The following is a 19,174-nucleotide window of genomic DNA, read 5'->3' on the forward strand; positions in this document are numbered from 1 at the left end:
CATTTCCCTCGAATCATAGAGGCAGCTGAGATTTTGGAACATGGACCACACACAGCTGAGATGGTTTCATTTGAATTCCACATCACAACCAAAGCAGAAATAGTTCGTTTTAAAGGGAGTTCTTTATCCCACAATGTCCCCTTTCCTTTGTAATGGTCAGAAAGTATCAGTACCAGAATAAAGATATCATTTGCAACAAAAAATAACAGGTAGTAGTACATGGTAGCCTGAAGTGGGAAAAGATATCCCAGGCTTACTGCAGGTAGCATGAAGCAGATCCTGTGGAGTGACTAAGGTACTGTAAATCCATACCCCAGCTTGTCTCAGAGTAATTTTTTTCATGTACTCATATCCTTAGTCTGAAGTTAGGTTTTGCTGGGCTAGAACTATCACTGAGTCTGAAACAGATGAATTGCTGCCCAAAACTTGTAGTCAGTCTAGTTAGAGGAGCAAAAAGCTTCTTTTTGCGGTAATTGTGCTCAGGAAACTGGTGCAACTCAGCAAAAGGGACTTTCTTGCACATAGAAACAGGTCTCAGCTGAGGGTAGAGGTAAAGGAAGTAATGTTGGTGGGTGGATTTGATCAATACAGCTTTACTTATATGCATAAATAAGGCTTAAAACTGCATTAAGCGTCTCTAACTGGACTCCCCAAACTGATGAATGCCTCTGAAAAAGTCTTAATTCCTGTGCCTGTTCCCCATTTGAGAAATAGGGATAATTCCCAGCTCGCAGAAGTTTAATGAGTATGAATTTGTCAATATTTATGCCTACAAAGAAAATAAAATATGCTAGAATTATTTATAGCATTTCAGTAAGCTCGTCAGAGCAGCATCATATATGATCAGGTCATGGGTTAACAAGGATTAATTATCTTGGCAGAATTATGCTTTGCAATTTTTCATTTCAGTCTGTTACTTTTGAGTATTTGATAATGTAGCCTACTAAATTCAGGGTCATTTTGCTTCTTGTATGAAATTCAGCATATGTAAATGTTTTTTAAGAGGAAATGTAGCCAGAATTGGAGAGAACTGAAGTGCTGAAATTTCCTCTTGCAGCTAATAGCCAAGAAACTGTTATATTCCTCCAATTTTGTAACTGCAAGGATTGCATTTTATCACATAAAGGTGGTGGGCAAGTTCTTCTTTCATACCTCGTGGCAATGTGGAGTTAATTCTGTATTGCAGGAACTTGGAAGGTTGTCAAGGGGTCTCTATGGTGCCGACTCCTTTACAAAATTTCCCCTGCTACAATGGAACCTGATCCTGGTCACCTAAAGAAAGGCCTTTGACACATGCAAAGATCCTGCACATCCCTTAGATGACAAAAAGCATAGAAATTAAATGCTGCTTGATTAAGGCCCTGATCTGAGAAAATTAAATTGTGCCTTCAATTATTGCAATGGCTTGTGGCTGCTGTTCCATCCTCTTGTCACACATGGTCACCAGAAAGAGCCCGAGGTACCCTGCCAAAGGTCTCCCTGTACAGCTAGGACAGTTTAGGATTATTAAAAATCCTTCTCGTTCTACTCCCTCCTCTTTCAAATTAATAAACACAGAATTTAATTTCACACTCTGTACACCAGTGTGCTTCTTCTGGAGCACTCTCTGAAAAACTACTCTGACCAGACCTTCTCCTGCCGCTGACATGGGGCAGTTTGTCTCTGGGTTACAGTGACTGCTCTCTTTGGAGTCTCACCTGGACATACAGGGACTCTGCTAACAGAGATCTGATTAAGGCTGACAGGCCCTGTATGGGAAGGAAAACGTCCCTGCTCATCACAGTGAGCTCTCGCAGTGGCACTCGGCCAGCCCGGCGTCTCAGTCATTTCATTTATCAGCAGTTCTTCAGTTTATCATGAAGTCATTTGTTCCTGTTCCTCATTTCCCCAGTTTTATCTCTTGTCTGAAACCCTCTGAGCAGGCAGTATATTGAGTTGTACAGGTCTGCACTCTCCAAAGCAGAGAGCAGGTACTCTGGAGGGCAGCGGAGCTCTACTGGAGCTGGGCTCACGTGGAGGCGTCTGCAAAGCCTCCAGAGGCTGGGGCTCAGACCTCATCATACTGTTTCTCTGCTGAGACTTTGGGTACAATTGAACCCAAAGGATGCAGCATCACCGAAACTACGTTTTCCCAAATGCCCTGCAGCCACTTCCTATTGCAATAGGACTATTACTGCTCAATATAGCAGTCAGTATTTTCCTGGGATTGCTCTGTTTCTTGTTCCCCAAATGCTGTACCCCAGAGAGCAGTGAGTGCTGACAACCATCAGGAAGCTCTACAGGAAAATCTGCACTATTAAGATTGCTCTCTCTCTGCAAATATTTCTTCATTTTGGTGGCCTTTCTTTTGCAAGAGTACACATAATTGCCCATTTGTGACTTCACTCAAATCCATTAATAAAATGTTTAATAAAAAATCTTTCTTTTCTATTTGCCTAATACAGCTAGATATAAACATTAGATTCATTAGCTTGTAAAAAACAGCTGAGATGCCTCATTCTGAAAAGTATAGCACTTTATCCTCCATTAATCCTAGATCTTGTTCAGTGAGTGATTTGTACCATCGAGATGATCGTAGCTGTGTAGCACTTGGATAAGTTATCACAAACTTTATTACTGTATTTTGCTCTGGACTTAAGTGCTTTTTCCATCAGATTCAGTCTGAATTGTAGCCCTTCTTCTACACCAAAATGTAGCACAACAATCAAATATTGAATCAACTGCAGGTTTTATTTCCTATATGTTACATCTTTGGCGTTATTGATATATAGAAAACGGAAAAGATCAAATCTTGTTCATATACAGATGTCTTTGTTTCACGTCCTGGGTCTCCACCCAGCTCAAAATACTTCACTCACAGGATGAGCTTCTAGTTAATTTTCTCACCGCTTTGAAGATCTTCTGAAGATCTTTGCCCCTGTTTGCACCTAAAAATTGACTTTCCTGTAGTTAGAAGGTCTTGCAGGTTAACTCAGGTAGCATCCATAGGGCAGCCAGAGCAGGGCTGGGTCAGTACCTTACAAAGCAACTCAAGAGCTGGCAAACTTCCATGATCCCAGGGGTCCGAGTTTGCAGAGGAGGGGGATGGAAGAGGCAGGGAGGTCTTTTTGCTGTATGTCCTGTGTTGCTCAGTCCCTGGCACTGGTCCAGCAGACCAACATCAGTGCGGTACCAGGTGTGGTACCCACGATGGCTTTTAAATGGGAGGGGCCTCCAGCTGAGTCTGCACTGACTCAACCTGGGCAGTTGATCATGACTGGGGCATGGAGCGTAGCCCTCTTCCAAGCTGGGGAAACAAAGCCATTTGCAGGCAGAGCTGGCTTTGACAAAAGCCCCCATTACTATTTCTGACTTCACAACCAAACCAAATTTCTTTTCCAGTAGTTGTCAATCACATTCTCTCTCAGCAAATTGACACAACACGACCCTGCCCATACTGGGTAACACAGCTCTTAAGCGAAATACGATAGGGAACATCTCACATTAATCTCTTCTCCGTTATTTGACTGTTTTCCACTAACCTTTCATTCTGCCAAATTTAATTAAATCAGCTGCTTTTCCGGCTATAACCTGTTCCTTCACTGTGTGGATGTTCCCTTCAATTCATAACAGTGAAGGCACATATCATATGCACCTAGCAGGGACTTGGCCAAGCTATTTTCTTAAAACAATTCTCACCAAAGAATAACAAATGACAGCAAATGAGTTTATTTTATCCAGACCATAAGGAGTCAATACAGTACAGATTTCCTGAGACTTGTGTTGTGTTGTGCTCCTGACTTGTATTGTGCGTACCACATGTATACATATAACATTAGACAAAATGGTTTGAATATTTTACATTGATTTTATTTTTTTAATTGCTGCATTGATAGGTTTTAAAAAACCTTATGGTCCTCAGAATAAAAAGATCTGACTATAGCAGTGAGTGTAGAATTTCAAGCCTATCTGCAAAAATGAGACCAAGTATAAATAATGAGCAATATTATGAATATTTATTCACCTACACTGATCTTTCTGATGATCTTTTTCAAGCTTCCAGCCTGACAGATCTTAAGAAAGCAGTTTTACCTGAATTGTGAAAGGTTTTTCTTCCTCTTTCTAATCAAGCGTGATATACCAGAAAACAAATCAGGCTGATAAAAACAGAAGTCAGGCTTACAAGAAAAACAGCTGTAACAGCTAAATGGCTTAAAGCAGGGAAAGTAGGAAAACAGCATGTGGGGCTAATGATGGGTGGTTTTCAGGTTTCAGAATACATTAAGGCATTCTCCCTGTTTATTAAATTGCTCTGGCAGCATTTGACAGCAAAGGTTTTTTTGGATTATAAGAGTGCAATGGACATAACTAGGATATTTTTTTTATCCTAAAGCCTGGCCTTTGGGTAATCAGCAAGAAGTTACACGCTGTAGGAAGAATTTGGTTTGCACAAGTCCAAAGAAGGTTGTTTTTTATTAAAAAAAAAAAAAATGTTTCTGAGATTGTTGTTTACTGTCCCTTCTCTGCAGTCTGCCTTGAGATTTTGGGCTTTTTCTGTCTCAGCACTCACTCCTTTTGTCAGTAAGTGGCAAACACAACCTGGAAGCAGCATCAATTTAATGCTGGCATATTTACCAAAGGGCACCTCTCTACAGCTGTGTGACCACCCAATGTTGAACTATTGCTTGTCTCTCCCTGCCTAAGAAAAGCCAAATGTAATTTCATGGTTTTACAAAAATTGCCTCAGCCAAGACTTAGAAGGCTTATTCCTCAGGTCTCCCTTTAAGTACTCTTTGTGAGATGACCTGGCATCTCTGAGGCACAAAGACTGCAAAATATTGACAGGAGTTGAAAGCAGGGTAGGAGTTGGTTCTTGTTTTTGAGGGATACAGACGGACACCAGCTCTGTGCCAGTGCCCTGTGCAGAGAGAAGGATGCTGGAGGTGTTCTACAGCCCTCCTCATCCCAGTGAGTGGATTTTTGTTTTCATGGTATCACTGTGACATAAGAAAGAGTTTTAATTTCATTTTGAAGTGTTATGTTCAATTTCTTTGAAGCACAGAAAGATTAAATGAGCTATTAAAGGTCACTTGGGGAGGGTTTGAGAAAATGCTGAAAAAATCCAAGTTGCAACCTGCAGCCTTAATCACAACCCTCCTCTGTTTTGGCACAGTGGCTGTAGTCAGAATCAAAATACATTATCCAAGACACTCTTCATATCTTCTCTTTTTAATGAAATTTATCTGTAGCTCATACCAGCTCACTGCCACTCCCTTGCATGACTGTCAGAAGCATGGAATTCATTTTCCTTATTTCTCTTTGGCTTTTTTATGGACTTGTTTGGTCTGTAGTTTGGATCACTGAAGAGAGAGATGTAACCAGTTTCTAATGATTCTGTGATTCTAATGTTGGCATTAAATGAGAGAACCATATGAGAAGCTCATTAACTGACAGTCGTTATGAACAGGAAAGTCGATACTATCCCAGGATAGAGATACTGTTACAGCAGAGTTTCTGAGAATAATTTTGAAGTCAGCTCATAGCACCTGAATAGCTTCAATATTGCTGTGCCCAACTCAGGTGCCTTTATGGGGCTTCTTGGGGTGGGAAAATCTATCAAGTCCCTAAGTGATATATTGGTATATCAAGCATTTCAAGACTAGAAAAGAAATGCTACAGAATGCTGGTCTCTTTTTGGTGGTGGTGTTCTTTTCTCACTTATCTTCTGAAAACAGCCCAGTCCTTATTTTCTGTTTGCTCCAGGCTTGCTGTCTTATTTGCCAAGGCTCAGTCTAAAAAAAAAAAAACCAAAAAAAATTCCAACAAATGTTATGTTCATGTTATAAAATTTCCCCAAACCAGAAAATACTGTCACAGTCTTAAATATAGAGGTACTGCTTACATTCTGGATGAGCTATAAGGAATGAGGACAATTTCATAGCACTATTTCAGATATGAAAAACATTCCTTGGGTTTAAAAGTTTTTTAAGCAAACACATTCAACTTTGACAAATGTCTGTGCTCAAATATCAGATAAAAACTGTTGTGACCTCTGATGCCCACACTCTGCAACTCAAAATCTAGAACAAGTATTAGGTTAATAACAGACCCTACCTTGCTATTAACCTTGTACACAGCACACTTCAAAACATGTTGTTGCCATCAGAGGTGCCCAGCTGGGGTCAGAGCCTGGCAAACCTCCTGCAAGGTGTGTTTAGGTCACTTGACTGTTTTGGTGGATGTATTTTCCTATAGGTCCCTTTCTTCAGGCAAAAGTTGCTGCACTGATATTCCACAGTGTTCCACCACGGTGGGGTTTCAGCTTGGGTGTTTTTTTCAAAACCTTGATAGCCCAGGCTCAGTGTCTAATCCTTCAGGGGTAAAACTAAAATATATATATATACATATATATCTTAGATGAATGTGGTTGCAGCATATTGCACTCAAAGCAACTCTGATCCTGTTTAATACAGCCATCCCAATGCACAGTATTGCTGGCACCAGGCATTACTAAGAAAATCATTAAAATGATCCATCAGGATCCCCAGTCTGTGTTACTGTTTTGAGTTATTTGTCTGCTGTTGGGTTGGGTTTGTTTCAGGGCTTTTTAGTGCTTAGAGCTTCTATTTCTGAGCTTCCCTGTGTATCCCTGACAACTGGCAGATCACTTTCTGAGCTGAGATGCTCAGTCAGTGGCCCTGCTCCTGAATCTGGCTGTTCAGCAACGTCCTGGCTCTCACCATGAGATGAGGTGGATGAGCAATTCTGTTTGGTTCACATATCTTCTGTTCAGGAGGCTCCAGGGAGATATGGCCAGAATGCTGGAAGGCTTTCAGGGTGCCTGCTGGGGTCTGCTCTGTACCGAGTGCGTCCTTTGGAAAGGTTTCCACTTCACCACTTTCACTGTCTGAATAACACAAGAAAAGGCAGCCAGGGGCAACAGTCACTGAACTATTTGGTCTCACGCTACTAAAAGGCCAAACAGAGTAGACTCCTGAAAGGCTTTCCAGCGTTCTTTGATGTTATAACCTCTGTGTGATAAAAAGATCATATTCGCTTTCTTTCAGGTAACTTTTAAAGCACTTCCTCATGCTTTCATAGGAAAGCTCAGCTCACTGTTGCTGAGTGTTGTACCCACCACCTGAAGCTGTTTGTCTTTCAGAAGCTGCCACACAAAAGAGAAAATAGCTGCTAAGCTGGAGCAGGTGCCACTGACACCTATGTGGGAGACTCAACACCCACCCTGGGAGAAACTGGAAAAGTTGATGGCATGTCTGGTGGTTCCAAATGGGTTAAAAGGTGTAAATTGTAACACATTAATATACTATCTTAAAGTGCAGTAGCTTAAGAGATGAGTTGTATAAGCTGTGAGATCCCACTGGTTACAGTCTCAGGTGCTGAGAGGGAAAGTGTTAAGTAGTTTCATTGCTGGTTGTTAATCAGGCTGCCAGGAGGAAGCATTAAAGGTGGATGTCAGTATAGCAGCAGTGCCAAGGATTTTCACTGAGATTGGCCTGTGGCCTCTAGACCTTCATTTGTCTCAGAAAACATGGTATGTGTTAGGCTGGTTTCTGAAGGTGTGTGGAACAGCTCTTCCAGACTGGAGGTGTGGGTGCTCTGGCCAGTGAATCGGAGCACGCACTGACTGCCAACAAAACGACTCCTGGGTAAATATTTTCCTTCTTTGAGTCAGGCAGGCTCAGTGATGCTGGCACAAATCCTCTGCTGTGTGGGGAGTTGGCACCAGAAGTCATCCTCTCCCTGCCTCCTTCTTAAAGCTCAGTTCAGTATGTGGGAGTGTGCTATGGAGAATGAGGGGGAGAGCTGTGGGTGGTGGGATGAGGCTTTTCCTGAGACAGAGGAATTTATCCATGCTGGATGACAGGTAGGTTCAGGAATACAGGGTCTGACCAGCATGTCGGGGCCAGAGCATTCACAACAATCCTTTTTCTAAGGAAGAGAGGCAAGCTTGATGAATATACTGCTGTTTCCAGGGGAGTAAACTGTGCCTTGCTGGACAGATAGACCAGCACTGCCCCTGCTTGGGGGCTCTGTAATCACAAGTAGCTCATAAAATCCAATACACCAGAGGTTTGTGGATGGGGAACACCATGCCATGCTGGAAGAAAAGCCAATATAGCCCCAGCCAAGTGGAGAAAAAAACCCTGGCTGTTTAGTGCTGTAGCCCAGTAGTTTTAAAAATTGGGTCCCCTCCCTTGTTTTACGCTTGTCTTATCAGAAACATGAACACCTCTGGTAGTATCTGGTCCTACACAGCAAGGCTGAGATGGAGTAAAACTGCATCTTTTTAGCTCAGGCAACAATCTGTGCATTAAGATTCACAGGTCCAAATTTTGATGTTTGCCAAGGATGCTGCAGACATGGTGTGATGCTGCATTATGTGTAAGAGATAAAAAGGTGAAGGTATATCAATGACTCTGCTCAACTCTGGCACAGGGATGGAGCTCACTCGCCACCACCTCTGGGGGGACTGTGAAAGGTGCTGGGTGTTCTCTGCAAGCTGCTTTCTTCTCAGAGCTTTGAGAATAGGACCTTCTGCTGGGAATCTGTGTTTGGAATTAACCGTGGCTAAGTAGGGAGTATTAAGGGATAAATGCTTTAAAAGGTCTGCCTGTGGGCTTTGTGTAAATGGTGGCTAGTTAAGTCTTTTCGGGAAAAATATTTCTACTAGAGTCAAATTAATGTTTGGGGGAGTTTGTTTATTTGTTTTTAAATTGGCTTTCCTGGCTCCGGTGCAGTATTTATTAATGGTATGTTCACCATCAACTATCTGGTACCCAAAAAAGTGAACATCAAGACTTCACTACCATGCAAAGAAATTATTCTGAAAACAAACCAGAAGAACATCTCATATTCTTCTCATCAGTATTTCACAATTAAGGGAACATGAAAAAAACGCATAGATAAAAAGAAGATGTGAGGATAGCCATGGGAGGAGATAGGATTTAGATTTTCTGTCTCCTTCACCAGTAGGTTCCTACAAATACATGCTACATCCTGGTACCCTTATTTGCTTTACCAGACGTGATGCTAAAATTAGCTAGTCATACATTTCTCAGGAAGTGGTAATTAATTGGACAATATTTGTACAGGGCTTTGAAAATGTAGGTCCTAATTTTGCAAACTCCTTGTCCATAGCGCAGCTTAATTTAATCACATAATTACCACATTTCTGGACTTTGTTATACACAGCTACCCAGCTCATGTGTGATGTATAATAATTGCATGTGTAAACCAGAAATAGCCATATTTCTCAAACATTCTGCATGTGCATTGGAAAATTGGGATCACAGGTAGCCCTTCATTACTAGGACGTCATTTTAAAACACTTTGTTCTTTTAAACTCTGTCTCTGAACATGATTTATTTTTGTTTAGAACCTCTCTCAGCAAGACCATGCTCTGCTCAGCTGGGATTTGAGCCGGTGCCTCTCATGCCAGACTGTCTTGATGGGAAGAGCCACTTGCAATAGCTGTAATTTTGTTTAGGGCACCTGTTCCTTTGTGTGTGCCAATGGAGTGGGCTGGTTCAGTGGTAGCAGTCGGTGCTGGGTCTTAAACCATTTTCCACAGACATTCTGTGGTATTTGGACTGAAAAGGGTTTTCTTCTTTTTCTTTCTAGAAAGTTGTTTGTATGCAGAGAATGCTGAGAGATCTGCCTTCTGCTTTAGCTCAGTTTGTCATAATATCTACCTAGACCAAAAGGATTTTAGCCTTAATTTAATACATTCTGTTGAATGTTTTTGCTCCCCAGACCCTGTATTAGATTGCTCCAGCATCTCACTCCTTTACTGGTGAAGGACCTACTAATTTCCAGCCTAAATTTATTCATGGCCAGTTTATACCCATTTGTTCTTGTGTCAACATTGTCCTTTAGTTTAAATTGCTTCTTTGCCTTCCTAGTGTTTATCCTCCTGATGTATTTATAGACAGTAATCATATCTGCTATCAGCCTTCATTTTGCTAGACTAAACAAGCCAAGCTCTTCTGGGCTCTTCTCCGGTGATGGGCTCTTCACTGCCAGCACCTGGTTGGATCCGGGTTGCTCAGCAGCGAGTAGAAGGGCCTGGATTGCTCCCAGCATCCCGATGAGCCCCCTGTGCTTGGCACAAGGAATTAGGAGTGCCATATCTGCAGTGCTGATACTGCACACAGTGACTTTGCCGACGGCGTTTGTGTCTTTCTCGGCAGCAGGGAGCTGGTGGGGCATGGGGATAGTTCTCCTCTCCCATGTCCAATAAATCAACTTCCAGAAAAGTTTTGTTATTGGTCCCTTGCTGCATTATCCTGTATTTTGTGCTGTTAAATCACATCTTGTTTCTATCACCTAATTGTCAGGTTACCCTTCTTCCAAGCTGTCATTCGTCCAGTACAGGGCACTGATACCTTTTTAACTGAGCCCTTGACCAACTTCCTATTAACCAGCTTAACCAATTTCTTCAACTAATTCCCATCCTCTCTAGTTTAGCTGATGTATTTCTTTGAGGCACTGTATCAGATGACTGACAGAAGAGCAGACAGATTAGATCTGCCACGGTTACTTTAATTATTCCTTCCTTCATAATTTTTCCTTCAAGAACCCTTCTTAGTTTTTAGGTCAGACTAAAAGCTCTGCACTTATCAAGATGAGGTCTTTTTTTCCTTGGCTTAAGTAGAAGCAGCACATTTACTTTGCTGTAGCACAAGGATTTGTTAGATTTGTTAGATTTATTAAAAATACTGGCCACAGGACCTCCTACAGGCTTCAGGGGGGTTTAGTCTAGACCCCCTTGGGACAGAGTCTCATTTCCTTAGTTCCACAGCATCACCATCAGAGCAAACATATAGCAAATGTTAGGACCATTTTGGTTTACCTCTATGCTGTAGTTTCTGCCCTGTACTGTTTCAAATGTCATTTTTGTAAAGAAAGAGAATGGGAGAATTATTCTATATTACCAAAATGCCATCGAGAAAATGTCTCTCGTGCTCGGGGGCATGAGGCTGCCTTTTTTTTTTTAATAGTCGTAACAATAATAATGCTATTAGGACAACAAACTAAGATGCCCCTGGAGATGATGTGACAAATTGGAAGGACATGCTGAAATTGAAATTGATTGAATAGTTCAATAAAATCAGCTTAATGCACAAAAGCAAAAAGATTAGCTACAGAAAAAAAAAAATCAGTAATTTGTTATCTGCTGGGGCCAATCTCACTGGAGATTGAATTAGTTATAAACTGAAACTAGGTACTTGAAAGGAGGACCCTTAGATATCCACAGTGCTGGAGCCTTTCGGATGGAACTGGATGTGGGTGGCAACCATGAGCCTGAAGGCTTGGCAGATCTCAGGCTATTTCCATTTGGTGGACTTGGCAGTGTTGGCTTTATGGCTGGACTCAATAATCTTAAAAGTGTTTTCCACCCTAAATATTTCTGTGGTTTCTTACGTCTGAGTTTTTTACATTTGCGTACCAACCAAGGCCATTCTCCATGTCAGATTCCACTTTTGCTCTAAACACAGTAGTTCTGTCTTCAGCTGATGGAAATCAGTGCAGCTTTGGTGATGTCTCTAAGATTCCACCAGCAGCTCACTTCTGGTGGCTGCAGCTGCCTCTGGTATCTTGGGATGCAGTGCCTGTCTCCAGTGTGTGCACTCCCATCCTGGTCCTACCTGATCACTCCATCCATTTGAGATCTGCTGTAATTCCTCACATTTTCTCACCAGACTTGGACTCCCTGCACTTGCTGCACAAGTGCTGTGCTCCTTTACCATCCTTCCCCTCTTCCCATCCTTCTGCACCAGCTCTTTGTGACTGGTACATTTGCACATTACTAAATTCCTGTAATTTTCCTTTTTTTTTTTTTGCTGTTGTATGATCTGATTGATATCATCTGGCTTTTAAACTTCTTTAATCCGGTGTTCTGGATTTATGTGGGGTTTTTTATTAACACTCTGCTACAGAGCTCAGTGAATAGCATTTTGTTAAATAAAACAACTCTGTTGTAAACCTGAGGTCTGTGAGTACACACACGCACATGTCATCAGTGTGTGTAATTTAATAAGCAGTAAAATGGAGAAGTAAACCAAACTCTTAAATGAGACTTTCTACTTCCTTGCCATCTCTTGAGAGGATTCATTTTCCAAGGGAAGTGCTGGTTGAGCAGCTGAAAGGAGCTGGAGGGGGTGGGAGTTGTGCAGGCTGGTCCCGGGATGAGTAAGTGCTGTGCAGACTGAGCGTGACCTTACCCAAGATCTGTGGTGTATTTTCAGAGTTCAGACTGAAGTTTGCATAACACAGTCTCAGGTTTTAGAAGTGCTTTTGACACAAACAGAGCTGCCTTTGCCATGTCCTCGCTGGGGGCTCAGTGATGGGCACATGTGGGAGCAGGACCTGGGAGACACATGGAAAAATAGTGATATGCCAGGGTAAGAAGCACTTGCTGATGGGAGCTGTTCCATCACACTCTCAGCTGATAGAAAAGAAGGAACATTTTTTTCCTGCAGTTGCTGCCAAAGGACTGAGGCTTTGACAATAACCTGTGACAGCCACCCTGTCAGCTCAGAAGCATTCTGGGGTCTCTCTCACTGCAGCCAGGAACATTAGAGGTGGCTTTTCCATTTAAATGCACTGTTGAAATGAGTCTCTCATGTGGGCCTCCAGCCTGTTTTTCTAATTTATGTGAAACCTGATTGCTGCTATTTTTTTAAATATCTTCCTCCGTTATATGGTTTAAACCTAATTTGGCTCACAAATATTTGGCCTGTTAGGGAATACTTCCATCAACCTCCCAAGTTGTCTATAAGGGAGAATAAGGAAGGAAAAGCTAAATATGAAATAGAAATTACATTCACTAATAAGGACATTTCAGCCTTACCTGGTGCTTTACAAATGGAGTAATGAACAGCACCTTCTTGCATAAGGCAAAACAAGGGCTAACAATAGTTTCTCCCTCATGTTTTATTATACAAGGTAGGAAGAGATAATGAAAGTGCATTTCCATAATATATTCCAGTTGCAAGGTGCTGATGGATCCCTGAGTGTGATGCCTTGTCAATTTAGCAGGTCAATTATAAGTCCTGAAATCTAGATAAAGCTGAAATTCAGATCTCTTATTCTGGTAACTCAGAAGAATTAAAGAATTGAGCCAATTACAGCACTTTGAGAATGTTTGCATGGAAATAGAGAGACCTAATTGACCTAATTCTTGCCCTTTGAAATTCCAGAAGACATCTGACATTTTACACACGCCCATAGCATCGCACCTGGAGGGAGCAGCCCCCAAGTACCCTGTGTTCTGAGAGCAGGAGCAGTCCAGCACATGGCTGGTCTCTTCTTGCATCAAAAGTCCCTCCACTTGACTTTACAAAAAGCTTTTCCTGCATAAAGTTGTGCCTCCACTTGTTTTACACACCTTTTGGTTTTGGCTGGATCCCTCCCTGTTTCTCAGCACATCCCTTTGCCCATAATTCAGGAGAGGAGATTTGCTTTCCTATCTGCCTGTAAAGTGCTCTGTGAGCAAGACACACATTGAGATCAATGGTAAATTCTACAGATCCAGATGAAAATTTATTGTTAAGGACAGTTTTACAGATTAGGAGACTTTTCTCAGTGCAGACAGATATTCCCAAGTAAAGAGACGTCCCAGGGAGATGTATCCACATGCAAGATCAGATGGCCTCTCTTGTTTTATTCAGGTTTATTTTCCAGTTGCATTGACGTACAGCATCTTTTAGAACTTCACTGTGTGATTTTTATGGCTGGCTCTGTGAAGCTTTTTTCTTTGAGAGCTGTGTTGTAGGGGATGCTCAGGAATTTAAATAAGTTCCACTGAACGTCTGTTTGTTGCATTGAATTATTTTTTTTCTTCCCTACTGGACTTAAATTCTCCTTATTTACTGAGATTGTGTTAAAGATTGAAATATGGAGAGCATTTTAAGTATCAAAATGCTTTGTGGGCATCAAACTGTGTGAGCAGAATGAGCTGAAAGGCCACCAGGCAATATTGATGTCAGTTTTGGGGGTATAATGTTCTTAGCAATGTTTTCAGCGAGAACACATGCACTAAACTTTTACTGGTTTTCAGATGAGAGAGACTAATGTTGGTGAAATGCTTAAAAATTAATAAACACTTGAGTTTCAAGCAAGGAATTTTGCCTATAAGATTTTTTATTTACCCATAAAGCAGGTGATGTCCACCAATATATGCAAAAATCCTTTCTAATGTGATAGAAAATTTTTTCTGCCTTTTTTTTTTTCCCAACATTTTTAATCCAATTATCTCTTTAGAGTCTGCTTAAAGATCACACTTGTATATGGAAAATAAATGAAGGCATTTTACAGGACACAGGTTTTTTTCTCATCTTTTCCTTTTCTTTCTTTTTTTTATTTTTTCCAGAAAGTTCAGCAGTATATAGTCATTGTTCAAGCCACAGATATGGAAGGAAATCTTAACTATGGTCTCTCAAACACGGCAACAGCGATCATTACGGTGACAGATGTGAATGACAACCCCCCTGAATTCACCACCAGCACTGTAAGTATCAATCCATCAGCACGGGGACACACGGACACACAGCGTGTTTGTAATTCATGGATGTGGATACCCACTGTCTCTCTCTTAGCTGCTTTGGGCAGATAGGAGGAACTTTGATGGATAACTGTGGAACAAAGTCTTTCGTTGGGGGAAAAGGAGGAAAAAAGGGAAAAGGAAAAGGAGATTGATTCATGAACCAGCAAAACTGTTGGGTGACCGATTTCTCCGAGGTACTAAAGGAGCTGAAATAACGTGGCAAACAGACCATGTCTGATTGCACTGAAGAGGATGCAGTTGTTTCTCAGCAACTGGCTGTAGACATATCAGAGTTATTAGTACTTATGAGTGAGAACCTAGCAGTAAGAGGTATTTGGGGTTTATAGCTGGGATATGATTTCAAGGAGGCAATAAGTGCTCTAAACAGTAAAATGTAACTGGTAAAATTTGTATTTCCCTGATAGATCTAACAGATGTATTTGTGTGTGCTGGCAGTAAATGTGTAGACATTCTTCAGTGCATCTGGTCTTAATCAGTTAAAGATTTTACTTATATTAGCACAGTTCTTTCTCTGTTCTGTTCTCATGTGCTCCAAGATATTACTGGGAGGCAAGGGGAAAAAAGTAAAGAGATGCAGATGACAAATTTTTAGTGCTGTTTACTGTAAAAATCAAGGATTGAAAGGTGAAATGATGTGGTCTGGTTCATTCCAACCTTAATAATCCATAGATGTAGAACATCTGAAATGTGCATAGTAATTTTAGAAATCACAGAGCAGTGCAGAGGTCTAGATGCTAATAAAATGAGAAATCCTTGTGCATCCCCCATCTGTATTCATATGAGGGTCAACAAGGAGCACTAAATGATGTATCTTAAATGAGCACCAAATCTTTACAAATAGAGAAAGTCTAACTGCATTGTGCTCAAGCCACTGAGCATCCTTTGAGGAATGTTTTTATTATTTATATTATTCTGAATTTCCATTACATCTTAAAGGGTCTCTAAATATTTATTAATGTAGTACCAAAGTTTCCCCTTAGTGATACCCTTACAAACTGCAAATATGTAGCAGAGCTCAAGGAGATCATGGAGAGCCCATTTTATACCCTCATGGACCCAGATTAGTTCCATGCCAGCTATGGAGTCTGGGTCCTTCCCTCCCATCACCATCAGGAGCTGGGCTGCTTAGCTCCCAAACAGTGCCAGCATTTTCTGACCAAGTGACTTGGACCTGGATTCTCAGAAGAAGAAAGGCACTGAATTCCTCCTGAGTCACAGTAATACGGGCACCCAGCATGTTTTCAGGTCTGGGCATCAATCTACAGGCTGTGCTGCTGCTCCAGCAAGGGCAGGGTGGGTGTAACACCACGTGTGTGCTTTCTATCCATCGTGGATACACCATGCTTTGTGCTGTAAAGTTGTGATTCAATATCTCCTTCAGGATGATACATACAGTTATGAAGAGCCATAAAAATCTGGCACAGGTCATGGGCTGTGTGGTCCTTTCTCCTGTCAGGACAGGGTTATTCTCTCTGGAAAGCTGCCACTGTGGGGCCGTGGGACCTCGCATCACAGCAGAAGAGGGGCCCACAGCTCCTTAGTGTGTGGTGGGGACCTTATTCTGACAGGTAAATACTTCTTTACCCTCCATTTGAGTGAAAAAGGAATGACATCTAGTGGCCACGTCACTTCAGCACAGGTTGTTCAGATGACCCAGGTTGCCTGGTCCTTGTCTCCAGATGCAAGTTGGAAGGTGAGGTTTTGGGAGTGGGATGAGCTGTGTCAGGGTTAGTTGCATGAGCAGGTGAGTGCCTTCGGGAGGGCAGCATCCCTCCAGATGTGGCATATTTTAGTGGCTTTCCAAAACACTTTCCAAAGCTGAATCTGCTGGAAGGTGGGATAATGGAAATTTGCTTTCAGGTGAATTCTGAGTATTTAATGTCTCGATGTGTGTTAAACCTAGAAGGAATAAAAACCATCAAGAGAATTACCCATAGAATTGTGGTAAATGGATTAGAAAATGCTGCTCTTGCTCTGAGCAGAGTTGATGTGTACCATTATTTCTCTAATTTCAATCACCGAAGAAAGAGTTTTGTAAGGGCCAAAGGGCTTTACACAGTAGCACATGGGACTTCTTTATGAAGATTTGAAAACCGAGGGTGTTTTACAATAATACTTTCTGATTCTATGGCAACAAATATCTTTGATATACTCCTGGGTATAGTCAGGATGAATTCCGTGTGAGTATGAAAGTATAATATGGTTTTTCCCTTACTGGCAGAGAGAGCAGCATCAGTCTCTTTAAACCTCAGCTGAATCTCCTTGCTGTCCTCAAATAGTCTGATCTGCATTTTAACACCTCTAAAAAAGTAGCAAAAATTGCTTTCCAGGAAATCTACAGCTCCTCGGAGGGTAAGGAAGCCCATGGTCTCTTTTAAGTCTGTGAGCTGTTTGGAGAGATACTGTGTATTTTTATTTTAAATACTTGTATTGAGATGCTGTTGTAAAAACAAAATAAGCTGAATAACTGAAAGTGTGGCTTGCTCTTGGAAAGCTGCCAGGTGAGAGGAACTCAGGAACTGCGTTCATCCCAGACAGATACAAAGGCCCACCCTATAGTGCTCCTAAATTACCTGTCATTCAGCCAGGGTGGTTTTAAACTTAATCGTTTCTGGATAGGAATGTAGCTCAGGAGGACACTGCACCATGCTGGTGTCACAGCTCATGTATTCAGCAGCAGGAATTAATGTTGCTGTGTAAAATTTAACAACGGGATGGGAGAGAAGAAAACAGCCACTGCAGTGGCCGAGAAAGTCAGGTCACGTCTGTAGTCAAGCACACAGTGCAGGGGGGAAGGGACTGAGTGTATGGACCATGTGGAAGTTCAGACAGGCATAGATATGCCAAAATGAGTGGGTGACCTGCAGACATCTGAAATACCAAATAGGCTGTCATCAGAATGTAGTGCTAGGTGAGAAGTGGAAAAAGAACAATAAAATCACACAGAAGATCCGTAAAGGTACAGAATGAAGATACTCCAGTAAAACTCCAAAATGCTTGGGTGCTTCTGTGAAAATGGATCGCTGTGGGTTTCACACCCTTTGGTCCATCACCTGAAAGGCTGGGGAGGGTCCTGTAAAACAGCAGGGGAAGAAGCAGCCCCACCTTCCCATACAGAGGATTCTGAAATTATATGGGAAGGAGGAAGTCACAGTCTCTGTATGAAACAATTTTGAACTCAGGTCTGCTGTTAACTCCAAGTCCAGTCTCCATCAGCAGGAGTCACAGCCAGTCCTCATAGTCGTGACCAGGACTTCCTGCATCAAGCTGTGAGGCACTGGGGCACAGCGAGAGTTGAGGCACCTCCTCTAATCCTTTCCAGCTCTGTTTTTTGTGATGATGAATGTTTTCTTGATCTGCAGTGCTACCTGCCTGAGCTGAGAAGCATCAGAGAGCAGCCAACAGTGGGGAAGTGTCTCATTAAAGACACCAGAAGAGTGACACATCCCAATAAACATTGCAGGCAGCTGTTTGGGGCAATTTCAATGATTTAGTGCAGGGCTGTGACCCAGGGAATGCTCTTCTGGCCAGCTGAGGGACTTCAGCCTGCTTGTTGTGTTCTTCATGTGGCATTGTTGCTTGCAAAAATAAATGAAGGGAGACAGTTCTTCCCTCTACCAGAGAGCAGAGGTAACACCAACTCCACATCTTCCATGCCCAAGTTTTTCATGGCTTTTAGAGAGTGGTTAGCTGTGCTCATTCATTTTCGGTGGGTTTTGTATCTCGCAAATCATCAGCTGGTGTAAAATATTGATCTTTTAACTGGACTGTGTTACAAAGGCTTTGCAGGGAGTTTTACTGGGAAACTGGCTTCATTGCTGTTACAAGATAAAGGTATCTGTGTGCCCTCCCTTATCCAGAGTCCCTTGTACTCATAACAGGATCATGTCCTCTGACATGTCTTAATTATGTGGAAATTCCCCAGCCTCCCTTCAAATATTTATCTCCTGTGTGTGAGTGAGTCGTGTTTTTTCCATATTAATATAGATCCATAGCCTCTGGCCAGATGCTCACCTCAGATACAGGGGGTGCAATGATATTAGTGTTGGTATTTCGGGGATTAAAAGTCAACTGAGACAGAACAATGCTGGAGAGTCTCAGATGAGGTTTTATGTGAGGTTGAAGCATCTTTTTTGCTCACAGAAGGAATGCCTTTAATTCCCGTGAAATCTTTAACTCCTCTCAGGCAGGATGCCCCTTCCAGTCTGACCTATGATACTGTTAATAACCATCCAAGGATTTCCACTTTATCTAAGAAAATACATAATCAGAGGGGAGGAGAAGTGAAAGAAATCCGTGCCTACACTTGACTCATGCAAAGTCTATTTTTATCTTATTCAATCAGGAACAATCAGGCGCAGAGAGGAGACGCAGATGAATTTGCATGATCAGACTTCTGTGTCTGAAATGTTAATTAAAAGTTATTTTAAATTTGCCTACTGTGCAGAACTTGTTTTTATAGTAGCCCGTGTAAAGGAAATATTATTTCACAGGGCTAAAGTGCTCATGATTACTTGAGCTTGTGGATTCTTGGGAAAACCTGCCTGGCTGGCAATCAACCTCTCCTTAAAAAAAAAAAAAAAAAAAAAAAAAAAAAAAAAAAAA

General features: G+C 41.8%; 1 protein-coding gene across 1 annotated transcript in view; it reads left to right on the forward strand.

Annotated features, from left to right (window-relative positions):
- CDH4 (cadherin 4) overlaps positions 1 to 19,174 on the forward strand; it is a 426,465-nt gene that overhangs the window by 369,569 nt on the left and 37,722 nt on the right. The window contains exon 8 of the mRNA XM_027646096.1: positions 14,375 to 14,512. Coding sequence (XP_027501897.1) covers positions 14,375 to 14,512 — 138 coding nt within the window. The remainder of the gene's footprint in view (positions 1 to 14,374; positions 14,513 to 19,174) is intronic.

This window comes from Corapipo altera, unplaced genomic scaffold (assembly GCF_003945725.1).
Source record: "Corapipo altera isolate COAL_440 unplaced genomic scaffold, ASM394572v1 64, whole genome shotgun sequence".
NCBI lineage: Eukaryota > Metazoa > Chordata > Aves > Passeriformes > Pipridae > Corapipo > Corapipo altera.